This window comes from Apteryx mantelli, chromosome 19 (genome assembly GCF_036417845.1).
Source record: "Apteryx mantelli isolate bAptMan1 chromosome 19, bAptMan1.hap1, whole genome shotgun sequence".
Classification (NCBI taxonomy): domain Eukaryota; kingdom Metazoa; phylum Chordata; class Aves; order Apterygiformes; family Apterygidae; genus Apteryx; species Apteryx mantelli.
The window spans coordinates 10,305,213-10,319,542 of record NC_089996.1 but is presented as its reverse complement, the minus strand read 5'-3'; the positions used below and the strand labels follow the sequence as shown (position 1 = coordinate 10,319,542).

The window sequence follows — 14,330 nt, the reverse complement described above, 5'->3', positions numbered from 1 at the left end:
GGTTCACAGAACCGCTTCCTAGCAATAGCTTTCAGTCACTTTTTACACACACCTATAGCAAACCCTGATGTCACCTAAGTTAGCGGGACTTTTGTCTCGGACTTCAGTGACACTAGGGTTTGGCTCAAAACAGTCCATCCGTTTACCTGCTGAGGCCTTCACTCAGAGCTGCTCCGTCTCCTTGGCAATGGTGGATAACACCACAGGCTTGCAGGCAGAGAATCTGCCTGGAGCAAGAGGGATGAAGTCAATCCCATAAAACAAACACAGAATGAAAGACAAGCCTTGGGCAGCAAGTAAGGGTGCAACTTGTAATTAGATGTCAAAACAAGGGTGGATTTGGCCCACTCCTATCCTGAGCTGGGATCACACACACAATTTTCTAACAAATTGGAGATGTTCAGTCTTTTGCCCCTCATTTAAACCTGGTGCAGGCCATAATGACCAAAAGACACCTGCCATGCCAGAGTACAGCCGGCCGTCTGCAGAAACTGATGGCCACAGCTCTGTTTCCAGGGAAGGGGGCATCAACACCAGTCCTGGCCAGGAAGAGCTTAGGCTGCAGTGCTTAGGATGCTCTTGGGCCCTTGTAAAGGTCCTCCCAGGTCTGGCCTGAAATCCAGGGCAGGACACAGCAGGGAAATCTGGCTGCAGGCCGTACCTTCCATATGAAAATAGATGTCTTCCATAAGGAGCCGTTCTCAGTCCAGCACCTACCTGTCAACAACTACAAGTTCCCATCCAAGACACTCAGGTATTTAAAAACAAGGGCTGGTGCCTTGAAATGAGTGTCCCAGAAGAGGGAGGTTTGAGACAGCAAATACTATTTGAATAAGGTGTTCTGGGCCAGAAGGCAATTCAGGAGAAAGGGCTGACTCTCCTCTGAGCGATGAGCTTGCTGACATCTCTCAGTCCAGACACCAGCTGTGCAAGAATACCACACAAACACCTTCAACAACTGAAAGCTACTAGGAGTATTAAATCCAGAACACTGAATAGCAAGAAGCCCACAACTGCCTTCACTCTACTCCAAGCATTTTGCTTTTTCCCATCCCAGAACTAGATCTGAAGCTTGCATGTATTCCAGAGAGCTTGGGATGAGCCTCTAAGCTTGTATGCTCTTGGGAAAGGGACCTTTGCTTATTGGTAAGGCAAAGTGCAATGACCCTGCATTTGCACTGTATGAACAAGAGTTGTCACTATGCAATTTCCTAATAGAAAGGACTAGACAGAAGCCTGAAGTCCATTTATGGCCATTTGCTCCCCAATTCATTAAGAATATGCATAACAGGATGGAGAAAGTAAATTTATGCCCAAAATGTCAGGGATGATGCCAGCTGCTGTGCGTCTTCCTAAAGTGGTTATTTCTCTTGTAGTGCCAGAGGTTTTATGGATTAGAAATGGAAATACCAGTCATTACATACAGGGCGGGTAAAGTTCCGCACTAACGATGGAAAAACTTCAATCTTCTAAACCACAATACTTAAATATATTTTATTTACAGCCCTGGCCCTTCTTAACTTTCTTCTGTCCCTGCCTAAACTCAATCCCAGTTCACTCCTCCATTATGAGAGTAAAAACAACAACAAAAAAACCCTGGCTTTCCTATAGCACCTTCCATGCAACACTCTCAAATAAGTTTACAAATTTTAATGAAACAGTAAACTATTCATTTTACAGAAGGCAAAGCTAAGTACCTTCAGGTGTGAGTACCAAAATGCAGGCATGGAAACCCACTCCAGTGCAGTGACACGATTCTAAGGAATATGAAGTACCTCTGGCCTCTCTAACTTCACTCAGGCATCTCAGAGCCAGGCAGTTTTCTCAGATGTCAGTTATTGGGATATGTATTTCAGGGACAACCAGTGACTTGGGTCACCGTACAGGGACCACCTTTTAGGTGAAAGGCTGTTTGGCAGTTTCTGAAATCTACCCGCTCTGGAGTTTTAGAACCTGGGCACCAAAACAATTCACTGCTCTGGAAAATGTAGCTCTTGGGTTCCTTCCTTTAGGTAACTGATTGTGAACACTTTGCATAAGACACGCAAGAGTCACACAGCAAGATGGCAGAAGAGGTCAGAGACAGAACTTACCCATCTCCTTTACAATGGGAACTCTTAATGACTCCCTAACTCTTCACTTTCAATCCTGGGCTTCATTCATTCACCCAGAGTTAAAAAAAGTGTCTACTATCTCCTTGGGGGTAAAAAAACCCCCAACAAACCTTAAACATGTTAAATGTGATCTTTTTTCCTAGCAGGTCCTGGTATGGCCTGTCCTGGTGACCGGTCACTTCAACCATCAGAAAACTACTGACTTCTTCTGAGTCCTTCCTTAAGCTTCTCCTACATGTCAGGATACATTTCTGATATATCCAAACACCTCCAGCCTCCTCCGAATCCCCGCTTCTCTGCTGATTGCAGGATGGAATCCACCTTTTCAATCTTTTTCGACATCTATATATTTTAAAAGAGGCATTTTTTAAAACTAAACTATGCATGACCATACTAAGACAAGCTAACCTAGAGAATGCCGGTAAAACACAGTCATCTTTCCCAGAGGCAACCTAACCCGCATCCCTGATCAGCCCGTTTGTCTCTCTCTCCCCTTCCAACGGAGTGGAAGCAAGTAGGAAGGTAAGAGCATTCCCCCACAGCTCAACCCCAGCTGCTTGATCAGGAAAACCAGTCTCAACCCATGCAAAGAGACTCCTCTGCCTACCCACGGAGGGGATCCTTGCAGGTCAGGGCTGAGGATGATAGGCGAAGCAATGTCCAAGAAACAGTGGCCCTGAGAGAGAGCTGCCCTTTTGTTCCAAAAGGGAGCAATCTCTCTCGGTCAGCCAGAAATCTTTAAGTGAAGCAGTACTGGGAAACCCTGAAACGGAAGCGATCTGAAGATTGGATTCCCTTCCCACTCGATGTGGGTCCACCAAGATGCATAGATGTCCAAGAGGAGAAGGTGTGCACCATGTGGCCTTGCTTGTGCACCCCTCCTCCTCTCTCTGCCCATACTCCAGAGGATCTAGCAGGACACACCAGGATGACTGTGGTTTATTGTCATGGCTATTACAATACCACAGTTGCAACTTAACTGCGTTTTTTATCCTAAAGAGTTATATAAATATATATATATTTATTCCTCTGTAACTGAGTGTAAATGACCTTTAAGAGGATGAAAACTCCTCTGTCTCCTATATAGAAATCAAATTGTATATTTTCTTATGTACATCTTCTGTATAAAGCTCTTGCTGCAAAGATGAATTCAACAAGTCTCCATGACTCTGTCTGATGGCTGGTGGATCAGAAGTAACGTGAGAGTGGTGGTACAAATATAGACTTATTCTCCTTTATCCTACAGGCAGGGTGATTGCTTGGGAGAGGAGAGTTGTTATTTTGCCTTCTGCAAAGCAGGAACATGTGAGACACCTAATGAATCCTGGCCACTGTAGTAATGTCTGAAAATATTTTGTGAGGCCAAACTTAGGCCTACTATAAAAATAGGTGGCTGTCATCTGACTGAGTCCAGGGAATGGTACCAGGGCTGTCCCTGGTGTTTTGAAATCAGCATCAAGTGCTTCATGTCTAGGAAAAACCCCTGGCTGTCCCTGAGACTGCTCCAGCACAGATGCCCTGGACTGCCCCAGTCCATTCCACAGCACACAGTCATCCTTGGAAAACTCCTGGTACTGGCAAGGTCCAGATCTGCCAACAATAACAGGCGTAATCTGACTCCTAGCGCCATGTGTTTATCCATCACAACAGTCTGCTTCCTCAGCATTCACAAACAGCATGGCACTGAGGCAGAAGTTATTTCCTTTAAAGCGAAACAAAAAAGCCGTTTTTGGCTTGCTCATTCATGCACAGGCACACGCTCGCACAGACACACACTCACACGCTCCTTAAGAGTAAAATCTGTTTGTCAGACATCAAATGAGCAGGCATCTGTGACACACTCCAGCTCTTCTGCACCTCCCTACAAAATGTGTCACCCAGAGTCCCAGGGACCTGCTCACTGATGTCCTGTCCCCCCGCCACATGCAGGACATGCCCAGGGTTGAGGGTGCACAGACATGCCATGGAGTACAAGCACTCCGGCTCTGGCACACACTGCAGCTATGACAACGCAAGGGTTGGTGATGCTCTTACTGTTCTCATGCTCAGGGTCTCAGATGCGTAACGTGCACAAGGTTTAACATCTGCGTGCAATCCAAGATGGTGAAAGAAACCTGCCAGTTCCGCAGCAAAACGAGCGTGTGCATCCACCCACACCAATACAGACCAGAAATGCCTCTTCCATAATAATTCATCCTTGCAGCATGTACAATGAGGAAACAGAAGGGTTTACAAACTTTGAAATACATCAGCAGAAGCTCAGCTTACAACACTGAATGCAGCATCTTCCCTTCTTATAAGGCTTCCTCTCCAGACACCCCACCAGCTACCAAGCAATCCCACTTCGTCCTTCCAGCTTTACTCCATCTTCACCTGCTCAGCCCAGCCTCAAGCCCATGTTCCCACCATCCCTGAACATTGCAGCTCAGGAAATGTTTGGCACCACTGTGGTGCAGAAGTGCACAAATGCAGGGTCTCAGCATGACAAACAACACAGGTAGCTCTAGTCACAGCAACTGTGACTCACCACAAGCTCTGGCATGTGCATCTTCGTCATAATCATCTTCATGATCTCGGGAGGAACAGGGGAACCTGCAATGATTCCTGGAAGAAAGAGGGAAAGATGACTGTCTTGGAGACCATCTATCCACAGAAGCACTCCTTCAGGAGGTTCTGCACTCCCAGATCTAAATGCTGGCAAGACCTTTGGGATACACCGGTTCCTGTCAAAATACTTTCTATTTTTATGGATACAGGTCCTAGTTATTCTAGAAGCAAACACTGCAGCAGTAAGGCCAGTTTGCCTGTATGAATTAAGGGTTGGCAGAGTTCACTCGTCAGGAAAATAAACTCTATAGCACAAACCCAGTCCAAGCTGCAGTTCCAGAAAAGGAAAGATTCAGAGCAGAAACAGGCACAGACTCTTAGCAGGACAAAAACACTCCCACAGACCATCACCACCACAGAAATAAAAAGCTTTCCCTCTACCTTGAGGAGACCAGTCCTTTAGGGAAAGGCCAGAACACATTTTCCCCTGTTCAAATATGACCTAGGATGACAGAGGAAGACAGCAGAGTGCTAAACAGGCTTTTCTGAGGAATGAGAGAAGACAGGATCATTTCTCACATAACAGAGATGATCAGATAATCTGTCTAGGTGCTTCTTTGTGTTCCAGCACCATCTTTCTCAGTGCTGCTGATGCCTCAAAAGGGCAAGGGGTCTCCCTGCTTCAGCTGTTGTGCTCAGCTATATCTGAGGCTGTCCAAGATAAGAGAGAAAGCTCCAGCACACTTTATCACACGTTTTCAATCACTTATATGAATGATTTTAAAAACAGGCAGGACACTTTAGGTCAGGGCACTCTGCTGCCCATCACAGCACAGCTCTGCTTTAGGCTGTGTGCATTCCCTAAAGCACACAAGGTGCCTGCTGCCACATGGTGGTTGCTGGTGGTATAGGAGTCGAGCAAAAGCAGGCTTCCCAGCACCCTCTAGCAAATAAAACAGAAGGGTCCTTCTCCAGACTGCCTCAAGACAGAGAAGAGTGTTAAAAATATGGAATTAATCAAAAAACCCCAAGGAAAGGAAATGTGGCATCAAATTAATAGAGAAACACAAAGTTCATGCAACATAACTCTTCCCTCCGGAAGAGGGATTTGCTCACAAAGCTTAATGAATGAACAACCCACTGCTGACCTCCCTCCCAGCGGGGAGCCAGTAATATCCAATTGCTCAGGGTTTTGCCATTTTCTCTTTGGGTTGTCAGACTTACCTCCCCGGAGGGATGACAGGTCGTAGGAGTCAAAGTCTGGCTGGGAGAGCATGTCTATAAACATGGTTGGAGTGCCATGCAAAAAGGAGCATCTTAAAGAAGGGAAGAGAAAAGGCAAAGCTGAAGAGTTAGAACCTGGTTCAGTAACGACTTAATACCCTGCTTCTCACTGTACTTGGTGCCACCGAGGCAGGGGCACAGAGGCAGGGGTAACAGAGGTGTTGCTCATCAATATATGCGTGCGTGTGTGCATACACAACTGTAGCACCTTTGTTTTACAAGCTACATGTGGAGAGCAACCTGGAAATGCAGCTACTTCAGCATCAGAACTAGATTTAGAGGAAGAGGGCAGGCGGCTAGATGTAAAAGACACCAGCCATAACAGGAAGACTAAGAAGACGCTATGCATCCCAGGCAAGTCCCTACCTTTAGCAGGGACCAGAAGGATCCCTTTATTCTTGGGAAAAGAGAAGTATAACAAACTCCTAAGCATAGTTGGAGAAGACAGGACTCAGAGAAGTGACTTAGGCTCCTAAAGTGCCTTTGCAAATATATCCCAGACAACATGCCTCTGCCATAGTGGGAAGGAAGAGGATGTGAGCAATGGCCTGCCAGCTGAGACAAGGTAAGAAAGCACCACCACGTGATGTTGAATTCTTCTACAGCAAGAAGACACAAAAATGCTCACTTCTCTCTCGACACTGCCTCCAGTGCAGCCTTTCCCTCAAAACTTGGAGATGAGAAGATGGTGGAGGAGCCATGCAGAGCCGTCACCATGCAGCCTCCTACAGACCCCAGACAATGATAGAGGGGTGCAGGGAGGCCAACACGATAGTCCTGGGATCAAGCCAAACAAAGACAATAGTGAGGAGATGAGATCTTCCAGTCCATGGCTAGTACACCTCACAGCTGGAGCACACAGATCTGAACAGAGCAGTTTCCCTGTTTCATTTAAAACCTGCTGGAAATTTGACATTCGTCTTTGTTCCCATTAGGTGGAAACACTACTGCTGGCAATTCTTGCATTTAGTAAAAACCAGCTTAGGAAATTTTTCATGTCAAAATTTCATTCTGGAATTCTGCAATTTCATTTCCATGTTGGACTTTTCAGTCTGATTTTACTTCCACATTATTTCATGACATGCCAGAAGAGAAGAGCAGCAATGCTACAACAGGTATGAAATATATACCATGCAGGACCTGACACATGCTATTGATATTACTTTGTTTTAAAAAAAAAAAAACACTAAAGGCTCTGAAGACTGATTGAAACAACCCATGTTTTTTTCTGGATCAAGGCAGTTGTGTTATAATAAACTACTCTGAAACTTCAAAAGAAAATATTTGCTCCTAATGATTTTTAAAAGGAACTAAAAATAGAAAACTTCAGCAACTAGGTCATATATATCCTGATAAGATTAACAAGACTGCGTACATGACATGAAATGAAGTTATGCAAAATAAATTTTAAAACTTCATTCAATAGAATTCAAAGCTAACCTTTAGAGTCCCATAACTGTCTGAAATGAATATTCACCAAAATGGAAAGTGATCCACAATCTTTTTCCCATAAAAAGGTATCATAAATGAGGTTTTTATTTTTTTTATTCAAAACACTTCAGTTTCAGTAAAAATAAAAACATTATGATGGAAGACACAGAGAAACTTTTGGACTAGAGGTCCTGCCATCTGTAGGCTATGGAAGTGTTGATCTGGAGAAATTTGCTACTTGCAAGGCTCGAGCTGTTTGGTACAAAAAAACCCAACCAACCAACCTCAGCCTCCTGAGAGTTCCTGTTTCTCTACATTCACACAGCTCCTCTTTAATGCACTCAGTATCCCTCCATACCATTTGCAGCAAAACATCCTGCCTTTCCACTGAGCAAGCATCAGCTTTCTCCAAATATTTGGTCTCACTGAGGCGCTAGAGAGACTACCCCAGCCCCGGGTTCTCACCGAAAGACCCACCTGCTCCGAGATCCCCAGTCTCAGGCCGATCAGATTGGCATTATTCACAATGTTTCTATGAGAGAGGGTGGCTCCTTTAGGGCTTCCTGTTGTCCCCTGCAAGACACAGGCCATTCTGGGATAACGCCATCCTTTCAGAGGATGAGGTACACGGTTCTTTGGCACAATTTCCCAGGCAAAGATTTTGGTGCAATCTTGTGCTTAATTCTCCCTTCAGACCTGGGAGTCTTAGTCTTTTTTTTTTTTTTTCCCTCCCCTCCACATAACAGCCTCTCATCTTCATCAGCCCTTGACAAAGGGCTGAGCAGAAAGAAGGGAAAAAGTAAGGGAGAAATCCTAAAACACTTTCTCCATCCTACACCAGAAGGCTGAAAGAGGATAGAACCAGGATTTGGTCTCAGAAGGCAGAAGGCAAAGGGAAAGGGATGCTCTGCACTGCTGTCCTACCCTGCACCCACTGTGAGGGACCCAACCCCAAGGCCCGGAGCAGGCAGGAGCACCTACTGAAGTGAACTGGATGTTGATGGGCTCATTGCAGGACAGGGTCTGCTGCAGGGCTCTTAGCTGCTTGATATGGCTGCTGTCCCCAGCCTGCATCACCTCGCTCATGTGGAAGGTGCCAGGCAGCTTGGAGTCCACCATAATGACAATGGATAAGTCAGGTAGCCTGGTAGGAAGAAAAATACCATCAGCAATAACAGTGCAAGCAGAGAACTTGCCTGGATAGCTGTGCACTGGTCAGGGCAAACCTCCAGGACAGCAAACCTGTTCTCCTCAGATGAGACCCAACTACCTAAGCACAAGAAAAAGTAGATTATGACAGTTTACACAGGGCACACACATCCAAGGATTCGTCTTACCTCTGTTTCCAAATCTGGAATCCACGTTACAGCAGGGGAATTGTGTGCTTTTATCCAAAATGTTCAGCTGAGCTGAACATCCATGAAGGCCCCTTTAGTTGAAGGGGGTGATGGCTGAATCCCAAGCAGGGAAAGAGCAGTGATGCCCAGATGTTATCAGGCAGCAGCTTGGGGTGTCTCCAGGTGCTCAGCTGGCACTCTGCTGCAGTAGCAGGAGGAGCTGGATTTACTAGGAGCTCTAGGAACTGCATTAGCACTGCCTGATAAAGTATCTGCAGTAGATCATGGGTTTGAGGAGATGTTACCTGCATCCTTCTTGGCCCTGTCTAAGGTCCACAAAGTGACTGCAAGCTTCCCTCGTCAGGGAATAAAATCCTACATACAGAGGTATCTGTGTGGGTCCCTCCTTCACTAGAATCGACTAGCCTGAGATATGCAGCTGAGGGGACGTGAGGCAGGACCCAGCCGTGAGATCAGTGAAAAGATAACCAGATGTTCCTAACTCACCTTTTGCTCTTTATTCCCCCCGGACTGGATTTCTCTAGCTCAGGACATGCCTGCTTTAGGATATCATAGTATTTCTGTGTTTTAAATTGAGTGGGAAACACCAGTGCCTTACAGCCAACCTGTGAAGGGAGACAGAAATTCATCAGAAGTCACACTGGGTTGATGCTCAGGATTCTCCGGCACTAGCAGTCATGTCATTGCTGACACAGGAATGCGTGCAGCCCTGTGACCCCACACACCAAGGGTTAGCCACTAACGCTTCAGGGGAATTTTCTCCATGACCTGTTTCTGTGAACACCTGATACAATGACCTCTCTCCCGGCTAAGCTTTTTAACACCTGTCTTGCAGGAGCCATGGTGCACAGCAGTTCAAAGATCCTCACCACTAACACAAAGGCCAGTAAAAAAATATGAAAAAGTTTTAATTTGAGTTAATCTGAAATGAGAATGTTTGAGGAACCTCAGCATAATAACCTAAAGACTGCCTCTCATGACAAACCAAGCCTTCTGTAGTACAATTTCCTAAGCTTTTTCCACCTCTTTTAAAAGTGTTGCAATTCTGAAAAGTAAAACATTTTTCATTCAACTTTTCATTTACATAATACTGAAACAAAGCATGTTAATTTTTCCAAGGATTTCTTTATACTTTTCAGCAGAGCCGATAGGCTGAATTTGATCCAGATTTGCAAATTGCTTTCATCTTCTAAAAGTGCATTCTTGTCACATTAACTATTTACAGAAATGATTTACTCGTATGTTTTCTTTATTTTCCCAGAGTCCATGAAATAAGGAGTCCAAGGCTGCAACAATAAATTATTTTTAAGTACTCTCTGGGGTTTGTCAGAAGGGAAGACAAACATTTGCTCTGTTTTCTGGAACAGTATGCCAGGAACCCAGGGGACCATGTCTGTTCTGGGCTATTTGGGGCTTTGTAACTTTTCACTGTTAGTCACCTCAAACTACAATTCTTATTTAACTAGCTTTGCAAAACAGATGCTACGTGAGGAGAGGAGTTTGCAAGGCAGATGCTACATGAGAAAAGGTTCTCTAGCCAGGCATTTTCTATATTGTGTCAACCTGATTGGCAGTAGACCCTTCTTCAAAGGACCTGTAATACAAAAGTCACGATCAGTTTGCTTTTACAAAGCCCTGGAAATACAACAGCAGAAATGGAGGAAGAATGAATATTCAGTATTTACTGCTGTATACAGTGGAGGAAGGCAAGCTGCTGTGGCAGAAAAGGGACTGGCCAGGCTGACAGGTTCCAACAGGCAAAGCCCTGAAGTCTGCAGGGTTTTAGTTGTGTGATAGGCAAATATGATCATCTGAGAAAAAGAATTAGGGAGGGATGAGGGAAAAAAAGAGATCCCAGTGCCAAAGGTACAAGGGAATTCGAGAACACTAGAGAACCAGGGAGGGTGAGCTACGTGTAATTCCCAAAGAAGCTGAAGCACATTCTGTTCTTAGCTTGTACTCCATCAGTAAGCAGCAGCTCTGGTGGGGTCACTCTACGTTTACACTAGAGCAGAAAATCAGAGCAAAATCTGACATAAAAATGTGGAAATGAAAACAAAAGCCAAGTCCCACTGGAAGAAAAGCAAACTACTGTTGTCTCAAGAGTGATGTACAGAATGAAAGTCATGAACAGAGACGGGAAAGACTTGTATTCCAAATACAAACAGGAAGTGCAATGTCATTATGAAAACTGTCCATTGTCAGCTATCCTAGACGCAGGTAGATGTTACCACCTTCACTTTGACTCTGTGACATCTGAGCCTACATTTCCACCTCGTATGAGAAGCAGGGAGACACCATGACAGGAAGAGAAAGCGGTTCACCACAGCATGTCCAGTTTTAATGCATGAAAACAGGAGGGACAATGGTGAGGCTGCAATAGGAGGATTAAATGAAGGATGAAATGGGAGTTCAAACTGCAGCCCAACAACCAAATTCCAGAGGCCCTGACGCAAGAGAAAAATCTCTTAGTTGCTAGAAACTTTGCACTTCTGTTTAGCTCAAATAAGGCACAAATAAGGATGGTGCTGAAGGACCCAGATGTGGTCCCAGCTCTTTAATATTGACTTTTGATTTAAAGCTGAACAAGCCAGACAAGTGCAGGTTAGCCTCTTAATTTGACTAAAAATTAACCCTGGGGTTAAATGTTTAATAGCCTGAATTCCTCATTACTGGAGCTAAAAATTCTGTAATGGTTCAAATTGATTGGTGCTCTGCACATTGCCACCGAACTCTGAAACCCAGGCAGGTATACGAGAGTAGCAGAGGCAGTGACAATCAGACAGCAGCAAGATGTCAAACAGTGACAAAAATGTAAGACTCATACCAGGCCAACAAAACCTAGGACATAGCTGGGGAGGAGAAATCTAGCTGCCAGTAGGCCGGTACTTTGTGAGCCTTCCTCCTTTGCACTTTTAAGAGTAAAATCGCAGACTGTGATATCTGTTCCAGACTTCAGGGAAGGCAGGATGGCCCCACCTGGTTCCCTCGGGGTCAGCTTGTGTTCTCGCTCCAGAACAGACAAAGCACAGCTGGAGTCAGGGTATGGGTGTGGACAAGTTAGAACTGATCTAAAATAGATGCTGCCCCAAGAGATTGCAGTCATACTGTGTTACTACATAGCCTCTGCTATCCTGACCGGCAGCTTCTTGGGTAGAAAGGTCCCTGCGTTAGATATTTAGCTCCTGTGGTTTTCCTCTTTCCCTAGTAAATGATTACCGGCATGTATGATTATTATTATTATTGGCATAATATTGGCAGTAAATGATGTTTGGCAGAGAGAGAGGGAGAGAGAGAGAGGAATGTGAAGGATGGAGAAGCCTCTCTGTCAAATGGTGGAGTGGCAGCCACTGGAAACAGCAACTAGTGACCATTTAACTGTAGTTTCGCACACACGGTCACTGTGTGGTGGTGTTCCCGTTATATGGTCACCACCAGTCCTTGCTCTCCAGCCATCTCTCCCCACCTCTGTGATGCACCCAAGTGTTCAAGCAGAAGTTCATCTCTCTGTATCATGCCCCAACTATCCTCTGCCTTTAGCAGACTGCTGCTTTTAAGGGTTCTCACAAGAAATCAAGTAGCATAAACAGACTGCCATACAAACCTTCCTGATCACAAACTCCAGCTCACGGGCCTGATACGCTGGATTCACAGATACCTAAATAGAGAGAAACAAGAGGGTTAATCAGAGTTGATGCTGCCTTGAAAACTCTCTCTCCTAACACACATTCCAGGTGAAAAGTTCTCCCGGGGACGAGCTGTATTCAAAACCTCTCACTGTCTGACATGCAGAACTAAGGTCACCACCACAAGAAATGTTCTCTAACTCCCATTTTTGCACAAAAGACTGCAAAAAAAAAAAAAAAAAAAAAAAAAGCAAAAAAGGGAAGAGATTTGCATGAGACAGAGAGCCACAAGAGAGGTGGGAACATGGGAACAGAAACCAGGCCTCCTTTTTCCCAGGCAGACATTCAATCAATGAAACTGAAGACATTCAAAACTCAAGGGCAAGCTAGGTTTCCTAATGGACAACAAGCAAAATACCAGCTTCCTCCAGCACAGCTCTCAGCAGAAGCAGTTTTGGCCACAGGAGCTGAGTTAAACTATCAGGTTTATATTGAGCCATGCTCATCCACTCTGTCACTGTCCCTTGTCAGACACTGGGATGAAAAATGATGAAGAAAATATCCTGGAAGGTACAGCACAGTCCTTCCCACAGGACACTGTCTAAACAAGATACATTTCAGTGAATTGCTAGGTGATACTATCACAGGAAAAATGGCTTTCTGGAATATGCAGCTTGGAACAGGTTATTAAAAGAGCATTTTGCATCATGAAGCAATTGGGATCATATTGAGGAGGGAGCTAAATAACTGATAACAACTGTTTAGGACAGCAGCATGTTACACAAAAATGACCCTAGCCTGTAGGCTAGGATGTTTCCATCTATCATCAGTGGCTGAAAGACATTTCACAGCAATCCATTTCTTGCTGCTCCTTCATCTTAGCTCTGCAGTCTGCCTTCCTAGGTACTGCAGGATAAAGACTCAGAGGGCTACATAGGTCTTGTTTAAATACTGACCTCAGTAACATTATGGTGGAAAAAGAGTCAAACAAATTTTATTCTCTGAGATCTCCATTTATATCTTTGTTTACATCTCCTTTCCCAGGCCACAGCTAAAGACCCAGACACTCAGACACAGCAAGTTCCTTACCAGGATGATTCCTGCCTGAGCAGTTGCAAACTGCATGAGAGCCCACTCGTATTTATTGGGACCCCACATTCCTAACCGGTCTCCTTTCTTCAGGCCAAGAGCCAGAAGTCCAGCTGCTGCTTGGTCTACCTGTAAAATACAAGACAAATGCCTGGGGCTTGGTAGGAAGATCACAGACAGTCTCCATCAGGGGATATACATTTCCAGCAATACTTTCTGGGAGAAAAGCATAATCTTAACAACTGAAATCAGACAGAATGTACCTCTACAGCACAGTCTGTCAGCTTATTGCTGCAGTGCTTCTGAGCGACAGAGGACAGATCAGCCCCTATTCAGCAAGTTGACTGAAAGCATAAAAGTAGCAAACTTGGAACAATAAAGAAAAGCAGGAAGGAATCCACAATAGGCAAATATCTACAAGTATTTGCAAATTAATTCTTGCCCAGTCAAAGGCTATTTAATGTCTAGCTTCTCGTTAAACTTGAAACAGGACTAAGCTTTATTTGTGTGCTGGGCCCACGTACAAAGATGGATCTGCCTCCATTCTGCAAATATTGCTTACTTCTAAAACAACTCAGATGAAGGGAATAGTATCAAGAGACTTTTGACCAGCCTGTATTTGAGTTCCTATCCCCATGAATTTGAATTCAGCCACTACATTAATATCACTACTTTATTTTGCAAGATGGCAAGTATGTTTCAGGTGTGTGTGCACGTATATAAACATTCCGAGGTATTCAGGATAGTTCTTATATTTTCTCATGATGTTTTCAAATGAATTTATGAAATTATCATTATGAAATCTACCTTGCAGGAGGTATGAATTCAAGGAATAGCTATTCTCCAGCTTAGTTTTGAGTTATAGTTTACTTTTCTAAATT

The 14,330-nt window shown here is 44.6% G+C and overlaps 1 protein-coding gene across 2 annotated transcripts in view; it reads right to left on the bottom strand.

Moving 5' to 3' along the window:
• The window catches only part of ACSF2 (acyl-CoA synthetase family member 2), a 40,713-nt gene that overhangs the window by 18,125 nt on the left and 8,258 nt on the right, over positions 1–14,330 (bottom strand). The window contains exons 3-10 of one of the 2 annotated variants that reach the window (XM_067308465.1): positions 13,450–13,578; positions 12,339–12,392; positions 9,221–9,339; positions 8,358–8,520; positions 7,854–7,949; positions 6,574–6,722; positions 5,886–5,977; positions 4,642–4,718 (exon numbers count right to left, since the gene is read on the bottom strand). In XM_067308465.1, coding sequence (XP_067164566.1) covers positions 4,642–4,718; positions 5,886–5,977; positions 6,574–6,722; positions 7,854–7,949; positions 8,358–8,520; positions 9,221–9,339; positions 12,339–12,392; positions 13,450–13,578 — 879 coding nt within the window. The remainder of the gene's footprint in view (positions 1–4,641; positions 4,719–5,885; positions 5,978–6,573; positions 6,723–7,853; positions 7,950–8,357; positions 8,521–9,220; positions 9,340–12,338; positions 12,393–13,449; positions 13,579–14,330) is intronic. The other variant, XM_067308466.1, reaches the window with a different exon arrangement.